The sequence below is a fragment of the Gadus morhua genome, chromosome 2 (assembly GCF_902167405.1).
Source record: "Gadus morhua chromosome 2, gadMor3.0, whole genome shotgun sequence".
In the NCBI taxonomy this organism is placed as follows: domain Eukaryota; kingdom Metazoa; phylum Chordata; class Actinopteri; order Gadiformes; family Gadidae; genus Gadus; species Gadus morhua.
The window spans coordinates 12533461-12556586 of record NC_044049.1 but is presented as its reverse complement, the minus strand read 5'-3'; the positions used below and the strand labels follow the sequence as shown (position 1 = coordinate 12556586).

Genomic DNA, 23126 nt, shown 5'->3' with positions numbered 1-23126 from the left:
TGTCAAATGTCATTGAAGCAGTGATACATTTTAAAACAAACAATAATTTACTTGGACAATGCCCATTTATTAGGTTGGTTATGGTTTACACCATTCACGATATGGATGAAAACTGAAACCAGAATATTCATTTGTCGGTTGTGTAAACATTCACAGTTCATGCAGCACTTGAACCACAGTGTTTATGTGAGTTGAACACGAAGAAATATAGGCTATATATCAGATAGGTATAAGATCACTTTTGAGAAAGATAGACTGGCACATGCGAATATCAAGATACATGTATATATAATATATATAATATATATATAGAAGACTATATTTCCAGTAAAGAGGAAAGAGCCTAGAAGGCCTATGAATCAGGCTTGTCCGGTATATGTCATTTTGCTTATATGCTCACAGTTATTGACTTAAATTACGAGAAGAAGATAGGAGCCATCTTGCCATGGATCTCAAAGCATTCTCTTCCAGAAGGAATGCATGCAAAGGTTAAAAACATGCACAGGCTAAAAACATGGTGTAGCTCTCATTGAGTAACAGGTTTCTCGTGCAAGGAACATCCATGGTGTACATGATATAATGTGCCCTAGTACGCATTGCTCTCAAAGGTTGATAACATCAGCGTTGCTCTGTTTGGGTTACATAATCCATGGCTTATGGCAGTAAGCGTAGATCCACACAGTGATCGATTGGTTGGGATTTCTTTTATACATATGGCCCAAAACAAGCATGGTTTAAATAAGGCATCAGGTAGATTCTTGGCGTGGCAGGAAGGATTCACAGGTCTGGGTTGAATATAAAGTCCAATGCTTGTCGCTCAGCTGCAGCCACGTTGGGGTGCCAGAGATCAACGCTGAAAATGGCTCGGGGACCATCCTCGGGGGGCCCTGATGGATTAAAATGGTTGTATGTAACGATTGGTTTGGTTGGTAAAGCAACAGGTTGAACAAACAACATATATATATGCATAAATCTATCTTTCTATAGATAAATAATAATTATAATGTTTTACAGACCTTTGTGTGAAATGGTGTGAAGGAAAGAATCGTCCACTAGGAGGCAGTGTCCCTCTGACCAGCGCTGTGGTTCACCTCCGACCACGAGCTCACAAAGAGGTGGCGTCTGTAGACCTGCACACAATATTCATATTTCTCATATTTATGAAAGCGACGCCAACTACTGTACACTGACCCGACCTAAATATGAAAGGATATTCATTTGAGGGTAATCATATGCCAGAAAACCTGCTGTGGCAGGTAACCTTCGCAGCAGGACTGTATTGTCCCAAAACATAGTAGTTTGTGAAAAGTAAGATGTAAATTGAAATCTCTATGGCTTATTTTAGCCACTAATACTGGGATGGCTATCTGGAGTTATGAATCATACATGGGGGTTCACTGATATAGAAGAAATGATTGGTTGAATCTCTTCTGACCTATGTTTGAATTCAATTTTTTTCCATATGATGATAGTTCTAGAAAAGAGATTCAATGTAAATATAAATCTCTGGTTTATTTTACCCACTAATACTGTGATGATATCTGAAGTTATGAATCATACATGGGGGTGCTCCAATATAGATGCAATTATTGGTTGAATCTCTTCGTACCTATGATTGAATTCAATTTTTTTCCATGTGTTAATAGTTCTAGAAAAGGATTTGGCAAAATAAAGCAAAACTTGAAAGAGCTATAGAATATCAGAACAAAAAGCATATAAGAATCCCAACATGCTTGCCTGTTGATTGGCTCAAATCAGGAATGCTGTTCAGAGGTTGTTTCGTCTTCTGAATAAAAAATAATAAGTAAACATGACATGTGCCATGGGCATTATTCCACTTTTAGCCAACTTGGTTTCAAGCTGTGTGTTTAGAATCTAGATGGAACCAAGATGGCTGTTGATAACGTTTCAGGGGCTGCTTCCAAACTCACCCAGGTGGCATCGCAGACGGGCGTTCGTGGGCCCATAGGAGCCCCCCAACGTGACCCCAGGCCCCAGGAGCACGAAGCCGGCCCCCCCCAGGGAGTTGCTGCTGATGAACGTCCGAAGGGAGAGCAGGGTCCTGTACGTGTAGGGACAGGAGCGGCAGTTTCCCGCCACACAGACCCCTGCACTGTACAGGGGAAACCCCGTCTGGCCCTGTAGGAGACCACAAGAGGCATTCAGTGCCTCAGTGTTTTTGATGCCACAGTAATATTTACTGGGTTGTTCCACAGTTTGATGAATAAAAAAGGTAAAAACTGCATGCACAATTAATAATAATACATTCAAAACTATTGCTGTGTTCGATTTTGAGGTAATATGAGCTCCATGTGAAGTGAACAAAGCAAAAGCAAGCAAAAAAACGTGTGAGACACATTAAGACCCGTCCATGTGGCTTTATGGTGTATGTATTGCCTTTGCATATAGTAATTAATATGAGGTCTTAAGATTCTCGATGGTTGTTGGCTGTTCTGTTCTTTTTGGTTCACCTTCCTAATTCCTAGACAGCCAACGTTGGCCTGTATTTAACATTCGGTGTTGCCGTTTGTCGGGGCATTGTGCAAGCTATTAAGACAAATCCTTCCGCCGTACCTTGGGACCGCTCCATCCCAGTTTGGAGTCCACACCCCACTGGTAGACCGCCTGGAACTCAGCCAGGATCAGGGGGTACTGGGCCTCCAGGAGCTCGATGTCATGGCGGTGGGCATCGCGGGGGAAGAAGGGGACACTGGGGACGTCCGGCAGGAAGAACAGGTGAGGCCTCTGGATGGTGGAGTGGTCGCTCAGTCTCACCTGAGAGAAAGAACACCCATGCAATCATTTTTGCAGGATCATGTTGTGGCTATATAGGGCTGTTCAACTTCCTACATTCAGTCTCTTTGGTTTAAAGCGCCTGCTAAAGGACTAACTAGTAATTAGCATTACAAGTACACGGACGTGGTACTAACTTTTACTGCCACACACAGGGAGGACGTTCAGTGCTCGGCCCCGCTGGGGGATAAACCTAACGCCATGCCTACCTGTTCCCGGAGTGCCTTGTGGATGCGTCCCATGCCCACCCAGCCGTAGCGCTTGGCGTACTCCTGCAGCGCGGCGTACAGCTTCCTGCCTGCCGCTGACGCCTGGGCCGGGAACAGCGGGCGTCCGGGCACCGGCGTCAGGTACTCCCTCCCGTCGGGGTCCTCGTCCTCGCTGGTCTGCGTGGAGATGCAGGGGGGCGGCGCCTGTTGGACCCCGGACCCCTCGGACCCCGACGCCGTCTCGCGGGGGCCGCCGCTGGCCGCGCCACGGGACAGCATCATGAAGCGCCGGGCGCCGGACTTGTGCTTACCCCCCGGGTGGGCCCGGCCCGGCGGGGGGAGGTCGGAGCCCATGCGGTAACAGTACCACAGGAAGAGGAGCAGCAAGGGCCAGAGGAGCCCGTTGAGCGGCGGGAAGCCCAGCTCGGCGCACAGGGGCAGGGGGAAGGGACTCGCCCACCAGTGCATGCTCCAGGGGGACACGTCAAATAGACAAACACACAGGTCAGAGAACAGTGAACATAGAAGCACAATACAATGCAATGCAATGATAAAACAACAGTAGTACATTGATGTCCAACTAGCTATGAGTGACCAGATTCCAGAATGTATAAATTCAGGATTATAAATGATTAGGTGTTCCTTATTTATTATGAATGTAGGTTTGTGCCTGTGCTATTATGTTCTGTATCATTATCCATCCATGTCTCCCTTGCACCCTGTCTACTTTGGCCTACAGGGAACCGACCTCCTCAGTGGCAGCAACAGTGTTGCTAATGTTCCACTTTGTATTCAGCAGCTCTATGGAGATCATAGCATCCTGTTTGTTCTGGGAACCATGGTGCAGGTGCCTGGAAAGGATCCCTTCAGGAACAAGTCCATGTTTGGGGTATATTTATGCAACGCTGGAGTTGAAGCAGCTGCAATCAATAGCCAATCTTGAATTAAAGTGTTTGAACAGGGAGGTAGAAGCTGAGAAAATACAGCAGGCAAGGAGAAATAGCCCTACGATGATAGGAGTTCTACCCAAGCCAGGCTGGGTTAACGTACTCTGTTCTTATAGTTTTGTTTCTCATTTAACCGTGGCTTATGTGGTGTAAAGTATCCCACCCTGCACCGAAAAATATTGTTTGTTTATAGTCCAATGCACTTGGTCCTATAAGCAGTGTGGCCCCTAAATGAGATCCACGTCTTAGCTCTGCCCTCAGTGATGGGAGTTTGTTGGTCTAATGTCGCCCACAGAATAGTAAAATAGGGCTCAGGGTCAAGGGTCAAGGTCTGGAACTGTCAACTCTCATGTTTGCTGGACTTGGGAGGAGAAGCCACTCTGTGTTTAGAGGCCATTATTTAGGATGCTTTATTAATGTATGCTGTCCACTATAGCTACAATTTAGTAGTAAAGTAATATTACAATACTAGAATTATTATTAGTAGTATGAGTGAAATATGATCTTCCTAAAAAATGTGACGTGTTTTCAAAAAAAAATTAGAGCAACATTCTTTCGTTAAATATAATTTGCTTTTGTGTGTGTGTGTGTGTGTGTGTGTGTGTGTGTGTGTGTGTGTGTGTGTGTGTGTGTGTGTGTGTGTGTGTGTGTGTGTGTGTGTGTGTGTGTGTGTGTACGTGCGTGCAATGCATGCATAAATGTAATACATGTTGAGAGAAGATAGAGAAAGAGAGAGAATAGAGCGAGAGAGAGAGAGGGAGATGTACGTGGGTACCTTTCAACCAAAATACTTTTCATTATGTGGTTCGTCTAACGTTAATTTCAGAATGGTGACAGTGGTGCGAAATTAATATAACAATCCTAGTTTCCAGAATCCTTATCCTCATTCAACACGCGATGCACACCATAGCAGTGCTTATACGAGAACAGACCACCGCAACACGTATCGCTGTTCCCCCGACCAAAGATTTTTAAATTCCGCATTCCACATTCCAAGCAAAACATTCGGCTGCATCCTGGCTTTCCGTCTAACCTCAACACACTATACAAAACATTGCTCATGCGTAGCGTCTCCTTCGGCATGCGTGGCAACCAGCAAACAAGCAGAAGACGCTGTCGCCGTTGTGATTACCTTGTTAATAGGTGGGACACACTTGAAGTGGTTTGTGTTTCAGCACTTTCCCTCGGTGGACAGCTCTCTTAAACGCGCCTGCTCCTCACGGTCTCTGGAACATTGCCAATCCTTGTGCAGTGACGCTCTACGACCACTAGGGCGCACCTGGAGCTCCAGCAGCAACACGAATGCCCTCACACTAGAAACCGAATGCGTCAACCGTACGGTATCCAGCTCCAAGCATCTTGACGTCCGTCATATCTTCTCTGAGGCCTAAAGCAACAGGATTCATTCCGAGTGCAGAGCCACAACATTCACCTTGCAGCGTCGAGGTAAGGGGAATCACCTTTTGATTTTTGTATCGAGATCGTATGGAGGCAATTTTTGAAATACCGATGTTCAGAAAGGGTGGACTTGATTCGGCATGCAAAGAAGGCCGGGATGCGAATTGCCGCTTGCCTTTGCATAGACCCCGATCGTTTTGACACACACGCACACACACGCACACACACCACGCTGGCATATTCGTCGAGGAAACGCCTCGAATAGCGAACAACGACGGAAGAGCAAGTATGAAGCAATGGGAATGAGACGAACTTCAATCACATGAAGGTGTACAGTTGTCAATTATGCGCCGCTGCTGTCATATCAATGCAGAATTTGTGGCAAGAATTGCCTTAGGAAAAGCGCTGCACATTTAAACACATTCAGAGAAGGCTATGTTTACCTCGCTTCTGTATCAATGTATTGGATAATAGCTTATACAGAAGAACTCTGTAATGTATGAACAAAATAGAAAAAAAATTGAAAAATGTAAAGCCTATATTTATTTCGTCTGCGAAAACCTATACTCAATTCGATGTAAGTAAAATTAAGCTAGACCTTTCTATATCGTTGCATTGTATCTATACATTATAAGTAGGCCTACATTATGGTATTGCATTTATTTGCAGCCTATGACAACCCATTGCATAGATTATAAAGACATATATGTACCTATTTTTTTAATAGGTAAATACAAACAAGTGTGTGTGTGATTGTGTGCCTTCTGGCGTATGTGTGTGTGTATGTGTATGCTCTTGCCTGTGTCTTCAATTGAATGGCAATGGTGTTGGAACTGTGTGATGTCGTGAGAATATGAGGGATGTGAGAATACGGGGGACGTGATGAGGGAACGGCTGAGCATGATTTGTTCGCCGGTGTGCTCCTTCAGGTCAGGAGGTTCACCACCAGCCACGGGGTTGTTACCACCTGCAGCCATGCTGCTGCTACTTCTCTCCATGTTGCACCTTGCCTCAGGTAAACCAACACTGTGTTTGTGTACGTGCAGGTGTGTGTGCGTGTGTGTGTTTGTGTGTGTCTGTGTATGTGTATTTGCGAGTGCATGTGTGTATTTGTGTGTCTGTGTGTGTGTGTGTGTGTGTGTGTGTTTGTATGCGTGTGTGTGTGTGTGTGTGTGTGTGTGTGTGTGTGCATCCACATATGTGTTTGTGTGCATGTGCGTGTTGGGGAATGGTGTGTTTGTGGTTGCATATCAATTTCACGTATGTCTCCTTTGGAGTTTATTTTGCGTGTGTGACCGTAGGTGTGTGGGTGTTTTTCTCTGTAGGTATTTGACTGTGTATGTCTGTATGTGTGGTTGTGTGTTACTCTGTGTCTTGGCGTGCTGCTCATGTCTGGTGTTTTCTGTCTCCCTGCTCTGCAGGGATGAGCTTCATGACTCCTGAAGGAGAAGCCACCCAGAGTCCTGGCTCCGCCGGGCTTGGAGGCCTGCTGCACAGCCCCCCACGCAGTAAGATACATACCTATACTACTCAAACTACTAATACTATTAGAACCAATGCAAAAAGTAACACATAACAGACCTGCTGCACAGCCCCTAAACGGAGTAAGATATATACGTATAGTATTCATACTAGATCTAAGATAATTATACTAGCTTTGAAGTACTTTACTTATCCTTGTTAGAGTACTAATACTAGATAGCCTACAGTTCAAAACACTACTACAGTACAGTGCACGACTACATTACAGTACTACAGTAATACACAGCAAAGTACTACAGTACAGCCCTTCTGAACAGCACAGAGTATTTCACTATTGCATAACATATCTACAGTGCTCAGTACTACATTACATACTACAGTGCCACAATACTACAGTACATCACTCTAGAACTGTACTTCAGTAGAGAGAATTTCAGTGCTACATTACAGTACCACTGTACAACAGTAAAGTACTCCATTATAGGTACTACAGTAGAGAGTATTTCAGTGCTACATTACAGTACCACTGTACAACAGTAAAGTACTCCATTATAGGTACTACAGTAGAGAGTATTTCAGTGCTACATTACAGTACCACTGTACAACAGTAAAGTACTCCATTATAGGTACTACAGTAGAGAGTATTTCAGTGCTACATTACAGTACCACTGTTCAACAGTAAAGTACTCCATTATAGGTACTACAGTAGAGAGTATTTCAGTGCTACATTACAGTACCACTGTTCAACAGTAAAGTACTCCATTATAGGTACTACAGTAGAGAGTATTTCAGTGCTACATTACAGTACCACTGTACAACAGTAAACTACTCCATTATAGGTACTACAGTAGAGAGTATTTCAGTGCTACATTACAGTACCACTGTTCAACAGTAAAGTACTCCATTATAGGTACTAAAGTAGAGAGTATTTCAGTGCTACATTACAGTACCACTGTACAACAGTAAAGTACTCCATTATAGGTACTACAGTAGAGAGTATTTCAGTGCTACATTACAGTACCACTGTACAACAGTAAAGTACTCCATTATAGGTACTACAGTAGAGAGTATTTCAGTGCTACATTACAGTACCACTGTTCAACAGTAAAGTACTCCATTAAAGATACTACAGTAAAACAGAGGAACACTTCAGTTCAGTGCATTGCAGTACTGCTACAGCACAGTACCTTATTACATGACCACATCGCTGTAGCACAGTTGTATTGCCTGAACTGTATACCCGGGACTGTGAACAACACAAGGTACGACCACGAACCCGACACAGGCGGTTCCTGGGGCTGGCCACCCCCCTGAGACCACCCCCATCTCCCCTGGAGTGCTCACCACGGCCCTTACCTCATCCCCGCCCGCCGCGGTTGAGGAGGAGACCACCACAACCTTGATCACCACCACCACTATCACCACCATGCACTCGCCAGGTAACCCACATTTAATGTCCCACCAGAGCACTGCTTTGGCATTAGCTTGCTAGCTTATTTTCGAGTGTTGCGTTATTCCTCAACCTATTCAACACAGAAACATATTCTGTTCATGAAGTAGTTACTTCCTCTACTGCTGATTTGCTGTTTCTGAAAGCCTATTTCTCTATAGTTGGTTAGTTGTGTGAATATCATCCTTTTGTTCACTCACTAAACCTCAGCAGAGTAGTGGGTTTTGTCACTTTACAAAAAAACAAATTAATTCTGAATAATTCTCATTCCCCACCAATATATGTCACCAGACTAATTGTGCAGTTTTTCTGGAAAATGGCACAACTTCCAAAAGTACCAATAACTAAAAAACCAAGCACCTAAACAGTTGCTTTCCAAACCAGCTACTTTCTCTCAGTTTTCTTCAACAGATCTTTGTAATTAAAGGCTGGTGCTCATGGGAAATCTGTTTTGTCAGAAAAAGCTGGCATTTTTCCAAAGTTCCTCATGGGCTCGGTTGAAAAGTAGAAAACTGTATAGACCAACACAAAGAGAGGGACGTCAAAATAGTAAAGGTTACATTTTCGTTTAAGGCTTAATAAATTACTATTTGTTTATGACAGCACTACATTATCGAGAAACTGGAAGGAATAATTTCTGGCTTCTATGATGTTTTGTGTCTTTAATTATTTCACTCTATAGCTTCTTAACTATCTATAAAGCTAAGGTCAACATTCTATTGAACTGTCATATTCTAGATTTGCCTTAGAGCCTGGTTACATACCAGGCCCGTCTATGCACGCACACACACACACACACACACACACACACACACACACACACACACACACACACACACACACACACACACACACACACACACACACACACACACACACACACACACACACACACATACACACATGCACATATGCACACGATCCCACACACAAGTCCTGATTCCTCCTTCTCTTCCCCTTTTCTCCTGCAACAGTGCAGTGCAACGCCACACTATCAGGGATGGAGGACTCAGTGGAATCCCCAGACCCAACTGCCTCCTCCTCCACCTCCTCCATGACTCCCCTGGAGTGCACGTACAGCATCACCGTGTACTCTGGATACGGGGTGGAGATCCAGGTGCTTTGCCCACTGTGGCATGTTTTCATGCCCGGCTATTTTCAAATATAGGAAAGCTACTGCCAAATCTGACCAATGGCAAACGCCAATCCCGGAGCGTTGACGCCAATAGTCCTACGTTTCCCTTGTTTTTCCACAGAATCTTAGTTCATTGGTTTTTGCAGGCTACGATTGTTTCGCAATATGAACGAGGGAGAGATGCCTAACCTCCTACCTGCTGATTAATGACATGCATCTAAAAATATGCATTGACTCTTACTAACTTCGGATAAAATGCTGAATAAATGGTGAATATAAATAGTTTCAGTCAATATATATATTTGGTGGCTATTGGATAATATCTGTGTAAAAGCTTGTTGCTCGTAATGTCTTTAATAAATAATTGTAACGCTCATCGATAAATTTGAAGTAAGTTACCGAGCCCTATACGGTTTTGATTTTCAAACGTCAACAAACTGCCTTTCACAAGTATGACCTCTGTGTTTTCGATGCATCCTTTTTGTTCTGTCTCTAGGTGAGAAAGGTGAACCTCTCGAAAGAGGAGTCTCTGACCATCCTTGGATACGGAGGGGTGGGGCCAGAGTTGTTGGCCAATGAGACCCTGATGAGGGAGGGACAGGTGATACGCAGCACAACCAACCAGGTGTACATTCACTATCGCAGTCTCCGCCAGACCAATCACGGCATGTTCAGCCTCCACTATCAAGGTAAATGTGCTTTGTCATAGGCCTGATTTTGCTTACCTGCTACTCTGTACATTATAACAATGTTGTGTCCATATGGCAGGGTAAAATACAATACAGTTATTCTATGTGGGGCACAGAAAGAAACTGTATTATTTTATTGACCTGATATATATCTAGAGACCACCACCATCAACAAGATATTCTACTAGATTAGGAATAATAATAAAAAAAACTATTTGTATTATTCATACTATGTGTTACAAATACTATGTGTAATACATTTTTATTATGATTGCATTATTTCCCTTCCCTGTTCCATTTATTCCTGTTTTATTAGCATGTCGATGTAAACCCTTATAGAGAGTTGCTGTTAAAGGGATACACCGTGTATGCAACATTATAAAGTATTTATTATTATTGTATTTGCATTGCCCGTGACAACCAAGAACAAAGAAATGTTTCTCTTTTGGTGAAGATCCTTCCAGTTTCTAATCATAGATATGTGGGTCTTTGAAGTGGTATCTGTAAAGGACAATTCTACCACAAAGACATCTTTAAAGGCTGGGATGTCTATGGATAAAAAAAGGGACTTGATAACTTCACCGGCTGCGACATTTAAGAAATTAATGTGGGGCATGGGTTCAGAATGTCATTATTTCTGAGGTGCTCTTATTTTCCTATGGTACATGACAAGTAAGACTTACACATATACAATATTAACATTGCTTGTTGCAAGTGAAACCCTTATGGCATGTACGTGACATTCAAATGTGGCAGGATCCTCTCAGGTTTAGGACGGTCAAATTTCATTTTAACTTTTTACACATGTTGGTGTGAAGTCTGCGTAGCAATCATTTAATATACATAAAACCTTTTTCTCCACAACAAATAATCCTGGACAGCCTTTCTGCTGTACTGTCCCTTTCCGGCGTCCCCTGAAGGGGGGGGCGTGACCGTGACGGATATTCATCCAGGAGGTCAGGCCCACTTCCACTGTGACCCCGGCTTCCAGGTCAGGGGTCATGAGACCGCGACATGTGTGAACGCCACGCAGCCCCACTGGAGCACGCCGGAGCCGCAGTGTGTTGGTCAGTGGCCAACGTCCTGTCTGTCTGTCTGTCTGTCTGTCTGTCTGTCTGTCTGTCTGTCTGTCTGTCTGTCTGTCTGTCTGTCTGCCTGCCTGCCTGCCTGTCTGTCTGTCTGTCTGTCTGTCTGTCTGTCTGTCTGTCTGTCTGTCTGTCTGTCTGTCTATTTATATATATATATATATATATATATATATATATATATATATATATATATATATATCTTTATAGATAGATAGATAGATAGATAGATAGATAGATAGATAGATAGACAGATAGACAGATAGACAGATAGATCTTATACAGATATAGATATAGATATCTATCTGTCTGTCCATATTTTTGTCTTTTTATTTATTGACTTGACCTTCCCTGGACAGAATAAGTATACTTATCTGAATCATTGGCACAATCGCTGTAAAGTCTACAATCTGACTATAAACCTTGAAACATCTGGACACATGGTCGTTCTACACACACGTCCTCAATGGCCTCTTTAACATACTAGTGATACCATCAATGGGCTATCATACTGTTCAGCATCATCTGTTGGTTAACCAGAGGTTAAGGCATGGTCTTAGTTCACTGCCTCTATTAGCTATTGTCATGTAATGGCATGACAAAGGAAAGATGATAACTAGAGGTGTGACTACTCTTCCCCAGCTGTGTCTTGCGGCGGATGGATTCCTAATGCCACTGTGGGCCGCATACTCTCCCCTCCGCCACCATCTGTCAGCAACCATAGCAACGGCAACAACCTGAGCTGCCATTGGTTGATCGAGGCCCGGGATGGGCACAAGCTCCACCTCCACTTTGAGAGGGTAGCCCTTGATGAGGATGAGGATAAGTGAGTTGTTGCTCTGCCGTCGAGATTCCTCTTTTGTGATTGGTCGCCTCAGAATGTAGTTTGCTCATTAAAGGTGTGAGGTTTGCATCTTGCCCTATATCACTTTCAAGACAAATACAGATAAGATAAGACTTTATCAATCCCCGGATGAAAATTCAAGAAATTTAGATTGAGATTAATTAACAAAGGAAAAGGCCAATGAAAGCTCAGATAGATTTTATTAAATGTATTGAATGAGCTTCTGAATGCATTTCAAAAACGATCAGCGACATTAAATACAGATGCATACCATATAGAGAACTAAACTCTTACCAACATTGATGCACCAAACGCTAACAAAATATTGTCAATGTAACAATTGAAAACCTGTCTAGTGCATCTTTTAGCTGTTTTCAACAAAAACAAAGATATTTGATCAATAAAAAAAAGTATTGCTTAAAAACGATGCGCTTTAGAACAGATATTATATGATATGATCCAATTCCAAATCCTCAGAACATTATCAACAATCCAAATCCTCCCTCTCTTCCTCCCTCCCTCTTTCGTCAGGCTCCTGGTGCGCAACGGGAACAGCTCTCAGGCCCCGGTGCTGTTCGACTCGGACCTGGACGACGTACCGGAGCGGGGGCTTGTGAGCGAGGGCTCCACGCTGTACCTGGAGCTGACCACAGACTCCTCCTCCATCCCCCTGCTCCTTGCCCTGCGCTACGAGGGTGAGCGCCCTCCTCCTGCCTCCGTCTCCTCTGGAACTTGAGGAGACACTGTGTTAGGTTCATCTGATTTAGAAGCAGGGAGAGACAGTTAGGCTGTGGACATTGGGGATTGAACACAGTACCTTTTGGCGACGGTTCAGCCAATGCACTATTCAAGCATCAAGCAGATGCTTTTATCCAAAGCAATTTCATTAAGAGGAAGTTTACATTGCACTCTCTCTCTCACTCTCTCACCCCCCCTTCTCTCTGTGCATATCTCTCTCTCTATCTCTCTCCAATCTATCTATCCACATATCTTCCTCTTTTGCCCCCTAGCTTTTGATGGGGAACATTGCTGGGAACCCTACATGCCCCACGGTAACTTCAGCAGTTCGGACATCACCTTCCAGCTAGGCACGGTGGTAACATTTGCCTGCTCCCCGGGCTTCGTCATGGAGCAGGGGTCAGGCTCCATCGAATGCGTGGACCCCAGCGACCCGCGCTGGAACGAGAGCGAGCCAGTGTGCCGGGGTAAGCTCTGGTTCAATTTTTTTATTCTTATTATTTCATTTCAGTGGTTTCCATTTGCAAAGATAAATACTCAAGGAAAATCTTCCCCGACCCAAAACACACTCCCAGGCAAAACAGGGCTAATAAAAAAAATAAGATATATAGCCCTGGTATAAGGTGCAATTTGTAGAATTGATTGGCATCTAGCGAAAGGAGAAATCCGAATGTTATCCCTATGGCTAAGGCTACGATTTGTGATACTGTTTTAATACTGTCATTGTGCAGGAGCGTTATAATGAGCGATGTTGTATACGAATTGTGCCATACATCCACACATCCACACATCCACACACATCATGGTGCTATATATAAGTGTCCAAGAAGCTTAAAGTGTAATTCTGGTGAAAATTGAACCCAGGGTCTTTTCGGCATGAAGACCCATAAAATTAAAAGAAACAACACAAAAAAAAACAGTCCAGTATCCAGATTGTTGAGGGCAGATTGTTAAGTTACATTTTTTGGCGCCTCTATTATATTATTTACGATAGCCGGTAATCTATTTATGTGGACTTCCTGGAAACATGGACCTACCGGGAAGCAACAGACTTGGAAAACAGTCTTTTTAATAGTAAACTCCGGGTATGCTAACTAAGTTGTTGATTCTGCGTTTTATGTGTAGGGACCTTAGTAATGCTACTGCAGAAGTTTGGTTCTATTTTGAGCAATATTAGTGGTTAAAAAGGTTGTTTTTGAAGCGTTCACACTGCCCTTAGCCAATAACATGGAAGCCATTTGGGCTGTTACATTGCTCCGGTCATTTGCTGGCAAGCTCTACACTCAATTATCACTGCAAAAAAATTCGGGAGGGCTTCTTTTATGGGTCTTCAATTTTTGCCAGAATTACACTTGATCCCTCCCACAGACAGAAATCAGAATCAGAATCAGAATCAGAAAAGGTTTATTGCCAAATACATTGACGCATATTAGGAATTTGTCTTGGTATTCGTATTCGTTGCGCACGATCTTAACAAACAAACAATAAACAATAATGCAAGTATTGAATAATAAGTACTGAAAAAGATAAGAGTAAATAAAAAATAAAAATAAATAAATAAAGATACTCTATATACATATACATTTGCAACGTAATAAGATAAGAAGATAAGATAAGAAAGATAAGAATATATGTACAATTGTGCGTGATGATGAAAGTAGTTCAAAACTTGTTGTCAATAGGCAGATGACTGTGGGTGTTGATGGAGGAAGGGGGGGTAGTGTGCGTGCCAGTGTCAGTGGGGGTCCGGGGCCGTTGTTGATGAGGCCAGATGCAGACGGGAAGAAACTGTTTTTGTGGCGGGAGCTTTTGGTCTTGACAGACCTCAACCTATTACCGGAGGGGAGTGTTTCAACGAGTATAAGTCCGGGGTGGGAGGGGTCCAACATGATCTCCCTTGCACGCCTCACGCCACTTCCTTGCACACAGACATTAAAATCAACCACTGGCCGGAAGGATTCCTAATGCCTCTGTAGGCCGCATACTCTGCTACACATCCAAACACACCAAAAAGAAAAATCAACATCGCTTTTTTGCAAAAAGAAGAGTATATTGCCTTTTTGCAAAACAGAAATTGCGGGCATATGTGTAAAGACAATTTGTTTTGATGATCAAAACCATCACCGTCAACGCAAGATAACCTTAACTTGTAAGCAAAGAACCGTTCGTTTTACAACCAAATGATGAAACTTATGCACACTGCGCTGGATGGCTGACACTTATTTTGACCAAAGGCCTGAGAAAGAAAGTTCACGAACTACGCCCTTTACAGGGTCTCTCATAAACCACTCTACTTTTCTTCACTGTTTCTCTTTCTCTCCCACTGTTGTTTTCTTCCAAAACATGTTTTTCACCCTCTCTCCCTCTTCCCGGATCTCCCAATCAATCTGTCTCTGCCCTCTGTCTCCCCGTCCCAGCTGTGTGTGGGGGGGACCTGATGGAGCCCTCAGGCACCGTGCTATCTCCTGATTGGCCACAGAGCTACTCCAAGGGGCAGGACTGTGTGTGGCAGATCCATGGCAACGAGGAGAAGCGCATTGAGCTAGATGTGCAGATGTGAGTGGTGGTATTCACAAGAAACCGGATACAAACGGGTCTTTGTCCACACTCTCATAAGCAGATTAATTTAATGAAGGGGGAAGATCTCATGGCTTCTGATTGTGACATCTTTCAGACTGGTAATGCACATGAGAAGGAATAAACTCAATGTGGAAAAAAACTGCTTTAAGGCAGATGGTCTTTGGAAAACTGTGAGGGCGTGAGAATCTGGACACATTTACCAATGGTGTAGTGTAGACATGGGCCCGGTTGGTGTTGGGGCCCACATACAGCTGGGTCAATGCAACACGAGAGACAGCAGAAAACAAGTTGGTGTTTGGATGGTGGTTTGAAAGATAAATAGGATTTGAATAAAAAAAATATCGGAATTCTACTGGGTTCTGGTTTTGGCAGGTCGGGTTGGATCCGGGGAACTGTGCTCATGACTTAAACATCTAGTGAGCCAGTGGCCTTACATCAAATTCACTTTGTAGCATAGTTCTAGCAAGCAGAAATCTGACCTTAATGCCCCTAACGGGAATTATTTTTTTATTACTTTTATTTCCGTGCCGATCATATCAGCAGGTCTGGTTGTTTATCTGCATTTTATCACAGCTTAGCCGGCTGTTTCGATCCGAAAACCATTGTAATGATGTTCAGTTTGCCCCTTATATTCAAATGTACTCTCTGTATGATTAATAATATGTGAATGCTATTGGATGCTATTTTTTTGTAACAGATAAGATTTATATAATTTTATACTAATGCTTTTAAACATAGTGCGAGAAGGAAACACTATGGCTCCAGGCTGCGGAACAGCTTCCTGCCTCAAGCTGTGAGGATGCTCAATGCACCAGCGTCCTAAATCTTCCCACTGGACTTTATTTATTGTTTATTTATTCATCATTGGGACGTTTGTTTGTAATGTATGTGATCTTGATCGCTGAGAAACGCCTTCTCGTTTTGTTGTTCGATCAGCAAAATGACAATAAATTTGATTTGATTTGATTGGATTTGATTTGATTTGAAATCAATTAATTAAAATTATTTTTGATTTGCGATTGCTAAACATCACTTAAAGTTGTATCTAAGTATTGTTATAGATTTTACTTACCAATATCTTGCCCAAAACAACAGGGTAAAAAAATATATTTTTAAAACGTACTCTCAACTAGCTCCTTGTTATTTCCCCCCATAAAGTTTGAACATACGCCACAATGACGTGCTGACCGTCTACGATGGACATGACCTCATGTCCCACGTGATTGGCCAGTACCTGGGGTCCAGAGAGCGCTTCCAGGTGGTGTCAGGCGGGTCAGAGATCACCATTCAGTTCCAGAGCGATCCCGATGATTCCAGCTTCATCCTCAGCCAGGGGTTCCTGATTCATTATCGCGGTATGGTTGAGCTCATCCATAGGGTGATATCCAAAATGGTTCTGTTAGCCTCACTGCTCCAGCAGGACACAAGATTCATGTATTTTTTATTCAATGTTATGAATGAATTGATTCATTTTCATTACAATTCATCCTTTCATTTAGTATTTATTAGACAACAGAAAGCATCAATCAACACCTCTTATATTCTTTCTCTCATCAATGCAGAGGTGGAGCCAAATGACACCTGCCCCACCCTCCCTCAGATTGAGTTTGGGTGGATAAGCTCCTCCCATTCCACCCCTGTCCGAGGCAGTGTCTTGACCTATCAATGCCAACCAGGATATGACATCAGTGGTTCTGACATCATCACTTGCCAATGGGATCTCTCATGGAGCAACAGTCCTCCTACGTGTGTCAAAGGTAAAAGTTATGTTTCATGTGTACTCTGCAACATAAACTCTTTTTCTGCAAAATAATCATGGTTGGGCAATTTGGGTTATTTTTCCAAATTGTATCAACGGGTAATGCAAATCCCGGAACAATGAGTGGGACGGAAATAATGTATATCGCAGGTCATTGGACATTCTGTTGATATAAAAATTTGGATGGCCTTAAACGTTCTCCAGTAATGCAGCTCAATTTCATTATAATACACGTATTGGCCATTGCATGATTTGAATGTCAAACACCAGACTATAGTAATAAAATGGTAAAGTAGTAATAAAGAAGTAACAACAAATATGTCCAACACCGGCCCACAGTACAGCAATGCCCTGATCCTGGGGAGGTGGTGAACGGAGCTCGCTCCGTGAGGCCCGAGGCTGGCTTTGCGGTCGGCACGGTAGTCCGCTTCTCCTGTAACCAAGGTTACCAGCTGGAAGGCCCCAGCCAAATCTCCTGCCATGCCCGGGACACTGGCACACCAAAGTGGAGTGACCGCAGCCCAAAATGCGTCCGTAAGTGTTGTCCCACTGGACTCTTCCATCAAGGGCAAATACACACACAAGTGGTTAAAGTGATTATTGGTTAATTTGTGGATGTCGGTTGGTATTTAGCATTAATTAAAAATGTAAAACACTTGCCTCTAATACTTTCAGATAAAAGTTCTCTTTTTCATACTACGTTTTTCTTGTCAGCTCTTCAGACAAAGCAACTTAATGTTGTTATATTGTGTTGTTATTTCATAGCCTAAAGGGGAATCCTCATGCACTACAGAATACAAAAAAATTCACAATTCATATGCAATGAAATCCATCTATCACACAACCATGTTTCCGCATAACCAATCAGTAGTCATACTGTAGTATAGGACCAAACGTGTTCTACTTCTGTTTTTTGACAACATGCCTGTCCCCTCTGTCTGTCCCGTAAAACAGTGAAGTACGACCCGTGTCCGAACCCGGGCGTTCCCGACAACGGTTACCAGACACTATACAAGCACAGTTACCAGGCGGGGGAGACCCTGCGCTTCTTCTGCTATGAGAACTACGAGCTGGTGGGTGAGGTCATCATCCACTGCATCCCAGGACACCCCTCCCAGTGGAACAGCCCGCCACCATTTTGTAAAGGTACGCCACTGCAGGAATAACAAATGCATCATTACCATCAGCGTTAGTTAATGCAGTAATAAGCTTGAACTAACAACAAATTCATCTTTATCTAGTGGTCTAGTAATCATTACTATTGGGGTTCATGTTTATTCATGGCCTAACCCTAACCCCCACACTCATGCTATATATGAATGCTTATTGTAATAAATGGTTAAGTATTGTACCCTTATTGTTAAGTTTTACTTAATAATAATGGGGAATTTTACAAAATAACCATAAATATCAGCACATGCTTATAAATTCAAAGGACCATTCCAAACTGAGCCGAGGGCTCATTACATTGAGGTAAATGAAAATAAGTGAAAGCATGATCTCAGTCTAAAACTAGTTATTTACTGATAATTTGAAGGGCATATCATCTCATCGTAATTCATTTATACTCTAAAAGTGGGTATCTGGATGAGGTGGAAACTTCATTCCATAACTCAAACAAATTATTTTTAAATAATATTGAATGCCCAGCCCTACGCTGCTACTCTTGGAACGCGGCTCGTCCCCCAGCTGGAAACAAGCTGCTGTTTACTCTCCGAGTCCTACTGACTCCAAACACACTGTCCCATATGGCTTGCCTTACTTTGCTTCACTTGCTCACTACCAAACTGGCAATATAATCCAACTACATTTTTTTTCACATTCATCTTTTTTTCACATTATCAATACTGGAAAACAGTTGCCACTACACAGAAATGTATCTCAAATCTGTTATACGTCATATTGAATCACTTATGCTCTTGTGAGCTTTATTAGTATTCCAAAACATTATCTTTCTGCAAAGATTGTATTATACATTGACTCTACGCATTTACTTACTCTATTTGGAACACGATATGCATGTGTTAGGCTGATATTGGTGGGTTTCATGTGCAGGGCGTGTAGCGCTTCAACATGGTTTCTTAGTGTACAGAGTATAGAGTAAGGAATTACAAACAGTTTGGGGGTGCAGCTGGGTCCGTTGAGCACTGCAGGGTTTCTGAGGTTCAGGTAAATACAAGGCTATCTATCTATGAAATCTTTCTTTGTCTTTGTATTTACCCAGTGGCCTACGAGGATCTCTTGGATGACCACAAGTTAGAAGGTAATTGTTTTCTTTAAATGTAGTGTGTTAAAACTGTTATTGTGCATTTTAGTCATGCTTCATAAACAATATCAGAGAGAACAAGAAACAAACACTAAAATTGCATTGACGCTTAATATTGGTTTTGTGTGCCTCAAAGTAATGCATCCAAGATGAATTAATGGTTTGAAAGAATGTCCAGAATTTCTAGATAAATGTGGATTTTAGGACAGATCGTTTAGAACACCAATCCTTTTTTAAACAAAACAAAGTCGTTTAGGTCTAATGTTTTTTTTTTTCGAAAAGGGCCTATACATATTTCAAATAAACACAGCAAAGATTTTTAAATTTCAACCAAATGTTGTTTTCTACCTCTGGGGAAACATTAAGTTGGTGTTTAGTTTAAAATATGACAAGAGATTACTTTCACAAAATTTACTTGCTGTGTTTGTTTTACCAGTTTCCCAGTCGTTCGAACCTTCTCACCAGATCCTGAGCGAGAACATTGCTTTGGCAATCATCTTGCCAATCATCCTGGTCATCCTTCTAATTGGAGGAATTTACATGTATTATACAAAGTAAGTAACAGCTTGAGGGTAAGTAATTGGTGCTTGCATAACAATACGAATATTACTGAAATGTCAACATTTTGTCCTATTCATAACTTGAAAGTTACTGCAAATAAAACATTCAGTTTTGTTTTTTCTCCAATTTAACTTGAGAAAAAATATTGCGGTATTGAGTTTAATTTGACTTCTGTTGGGATTTTAACTCTACTTAGTCATTATTGAGTTCCTTTAATACGTTTTATTAAATATTATGCAAGAGGGGCCGTAACCTCTGAGGGTTTCGGTTCTTGTTTTTCAGATCCTCATCATTCATTGGCTCATCCAAAGGTCGCTCTCCATTGTCATTCTGCTCGCCTCAACCAGCCAGAATCGACGTGCCTGTTTAACACCATGCTTGTATGTTCATTTTGTCACACCTCACACCACGCCATGCTTGCTCTGCTATACACTCTTACTCAATACCACAACCTCTTAGCTTTACTCATTAGGATTTCCACCGGCTGGAGCATCAATGAAGCGTTCAATATATAAAGGTGGAGAAGTATAGGGCTGTGAAAAAAACAGGTCTTGATGAAGACCTGAGCATGTACTTACTCAAAGTTGTATGATCCCAATTCAACACTAACAAATGTATTTAACATACAATGATGTACAAACACATGTGATAGTTTGAAATAATGTCATGGGCTATTATACATGGGCTTATACTAAATAAATAAGTTGTAACATCATAATCAGAGTACATTATTTAATTATATAATAGATAATACACAACCTACCCTGCAGTGTGAGTGAAAACAAATCCAATGGTAGTAGTAAAAAGGCAAAATACCAAATGAAATCCCTGTTAGAGAGTCTTTAAAGGAGGGTAGTTGAATCACTGAAGTGGTTAGGGTCTTTCACTTCCAGCAGGAACTTTCAGGTTCATTATCTCAATGTCTACCATTTACCTGCAGAAATCCTAGAGCATGAGGCCTCCTATCTGCACAATAAAGACATGAATTCGATTAAAATTTCTGCTAAATTACTACATTTTAGTGAATAAATAATCTGCAGTCAATAGCAGTAAATGGTGCATTGATTTGAATGTGTTGGTTCAACTTAATCTACTTAGTTTTTGATGTTGTTGATGTTGTTGTTGTTTGTCCCAGTTTTACACCTCACTTAAGAGCTTTATGACGATGCATCCCCCCATCTCATTGTGACTGTGTCAGACTTTGTGCTGCACCTCATGCTTTGCCGTGGAGTCAGATTGCCGATAGGCCTCCATTGGCATTGTCTGTTGTCCTTCATCCCCACATCTGCATGCAATCATTAAACATAACACCCCCATTATGATGAAGCTCTACAACTAAAAATTCTCCTTGGTTTGTTCATCCATATTGCTGCCTCAGCACCTCCCAACGATAGACAATCAATGGCCTCTTGGTTAGTACACCCCCTTTTAATGTGTTGAACTTAAAACAAAAACATTCTGTCTTGTTATCTGTCTCTCTGTCTTTCTCTCTTTCCATCTCTCTCGCTCTCTATCTCCCAATCCCTCTGTCTCTCCATCTTTCTGTCTCTGTATCTCTGTGTCTCTTTAATCCGCAGCATCTGTAGACTGGAATGGAAGCCTCTTTTCTGGAAGACCTTTTCCCATACACACTCTTATAGTCCGATAACAGTGGAGTCAGATTTCAACAACCCTCTGTATGAGGCTGGGGTGAGTCCCTCTCTAAATACTATGGAAGATTAATATTTTTCCACATTATGTAGGTTGTTATTTTTATAACGTATTTTTCAGTTTGAAACATTGCTAGATCACGCATCAATGTTTATGACAAATATTAAATGATGCCAAAACGCTATCACAACTGTACGGTAAAACCAATGTATCTTTCTCTAAAAGTTTTTCTCTTCTCGTTTTCTCCAGGATACACGAGAATATGAAGTATCCATTTAATGGAGTGAGAGAGAGAAACAAAACTCTTTCCAAACCACAAAGATTAATAAAAACAAAACATACTCCAAGAGGGCCAGTACCCGTGTAATACTCTTCTCCATGTATTTATTTTGTACTACCCACCGTGACCCCAAACATAGCCCTGTAATGTGATCCATCAGAGGCGTTGTGGGTCTCCTCTCTGCCGCCTGACTTGCTCCGTCATTGAGATTGGTGCCTTGCGAAAAAAAGTAGGTTTCAAAATGAAAAAAACTACCAAAACGATGTGAAAACTTTGCAATACTAGACACTGGTCAATGCAAAAACAGGCATGAACGAACATTGTGGTTCATTTTATTTATTAACAATTCATATTAAATCTAAATATGAATAAAGATGCATAGATATATCCATATTTACATAACACATAATGCTCATTAATCACCAGTATTTCTGATTTGTTTCTACCCCTGTATCTGTAAGGTTTCTGTATAATATAAACTCACCCAGACACATACATTGAATGTAAATATTTAACCTATTATTGAGGCTCATATATATAAATATATAAATATATACACTTATACATGGTGGGGGTTGGGGTTGGGTGTATTTTCATTATATATCTGTAATGAACAATTCAGTGCCAAAATATAAAGTTGCATAATTTAGTGTTTCATCTCTTGTTGCCATAGTGTTTAAGACATGGATATTTAGAAAGCCAGCATTTAATTTAAATCTTTGCTGTTTTTGGAGTGTATTTTTCACATGACAATGTGGATCCGGCTGCAGCATAATGACATGAATGTCATTATGTGTACATGCCTACACGCAGCATGCACTGATTGTAAATGACATTGCTTCTACCGAAACGTTCCATTATAGTTATTGGACATTGACATTGTTATCAGATTTGATGTTGTATGCACTATGTTGATGGGGTGTGGGGGGGGGGGGGGGGATACAACCTTGGCTGCTTGCTCTAATACATTATGTATTTATTTACAACTGTTTGAACAGTGAACTTAGCGCCTTTCACTGTGTCATATATGAAGAATTCTGGGGACAGCGGCTTTGTAGAGAATATTCTTCTGTTATCATTAGTAGTTTTATTTGCTTTATAGATACACACTCTTTTAAAGGAGTTCCTTTTGCTGAACTTGAAATAAAGTCTGTTGAATGGTGTTATTACTGTGTTGTGTTCCCTGTTCTTAGTATGCATTGGGTTCTGAAACAGATCAAACTTTATTATTATTATTATTATTATTATTATTATCATCAT

General features: G+C 41.8%; 2 protein-coding genes across 4 annotated transcripts; one reads left to right on the top strand and one right to left on the bottom strand.

Annotated features, from left to right (window-relative positions):
* Nucleotides 1-46: 46 nt before the first annotated feature.
* asphd1 (aspartate beta-hydroxylase domain containing 1) lies at nucleotides 47-5170 on the bottom strand. Of its 2 annotated transcripts, XM_030347737.1 has the most exons (6): nucleotides 5082-5170; nucleotides 3003-3471; nucleotides 2575-2775; nucleotides 1932-2139; nucleotides 1017-1130; nucleotides 47-887 (listed from the first exon to the last, which is right to left on the bottom strand). In XM_030347737.1, exons 2-6 carry the CDS (start codon nucleotides 3468-3470, stop codon nucleotides 778-780), a joined length of 1101 nt encoding a protein of 366 aa, XP_030203597.1. In that variant the 5' UTR covers nucleotide 3471; nucleotides 5082-5170; the 3' UTR covers nucleotides 47-777. The 2 variants fall into 2 exon arrangements, with proteins under 2 accessions (XP_030203597.1, XP_030203606.1); XM_030347746.1 differs by lacking the exons at nucleotides 47-887; nucleotides 1017-1130 and adding an exon at nucleotides 1649-1786.
* A 106-nt stretch (nucleotides 5171-5276) lies between these two features.
* On the top strand, nucleotides 5277-23032 carry sez6l2 (seizure related 6 homolog (mouse)-like 2). Of its 2 annotated transcripts, XR_003974602.1 has the most exons (20): nucleotides 5277-5395; nucleotides 6277-6362; nucleotides 6769-6855; nucleotides 8092-8268; nucleotides 9254-9396; nucleotides 9911-10103; nucleotides 10985-11170; nucleotides 11831-12014; nucleotides 12564-12727; nucleotides 13043-13237; nucleotides 15188-15326; nucleotides 16509-16705; nucleotides 16913-17107; nucleotides 17449-17643; nucleotides 18064-18255; nucleotides 19334-19372; nucleotides 19812-19929; nucleotides 20219-20316; nucleotides 21514-21625; nucleotides 21836-23032. XR_003974602.1 is itself a non-coding variant. In XM_030347724.1 (19 exons), the coding sequence occupies exons 2-19, from the start codon at nucleotides 6323-6325 to the stop codon at nucleotides 21863-21865; spliced, it is 2586 nt and encodes an 861-aa protein (XP_030203584.1). In that variant the 5' UTR covers nucleotides 5277-5395; nucleotides 6277-6322; the 3' UTR covers nucleotides 21866-23032. The 2 variants fall into 2 exon arrangements, 1 of the variants encoding a protein (XP_030203584.1); XM_030347724.1 differs by lacking the exon at nucleotides 20219-20316.
* Nucleotides 23033-23126: the final 94 nt, after the last annotated feature.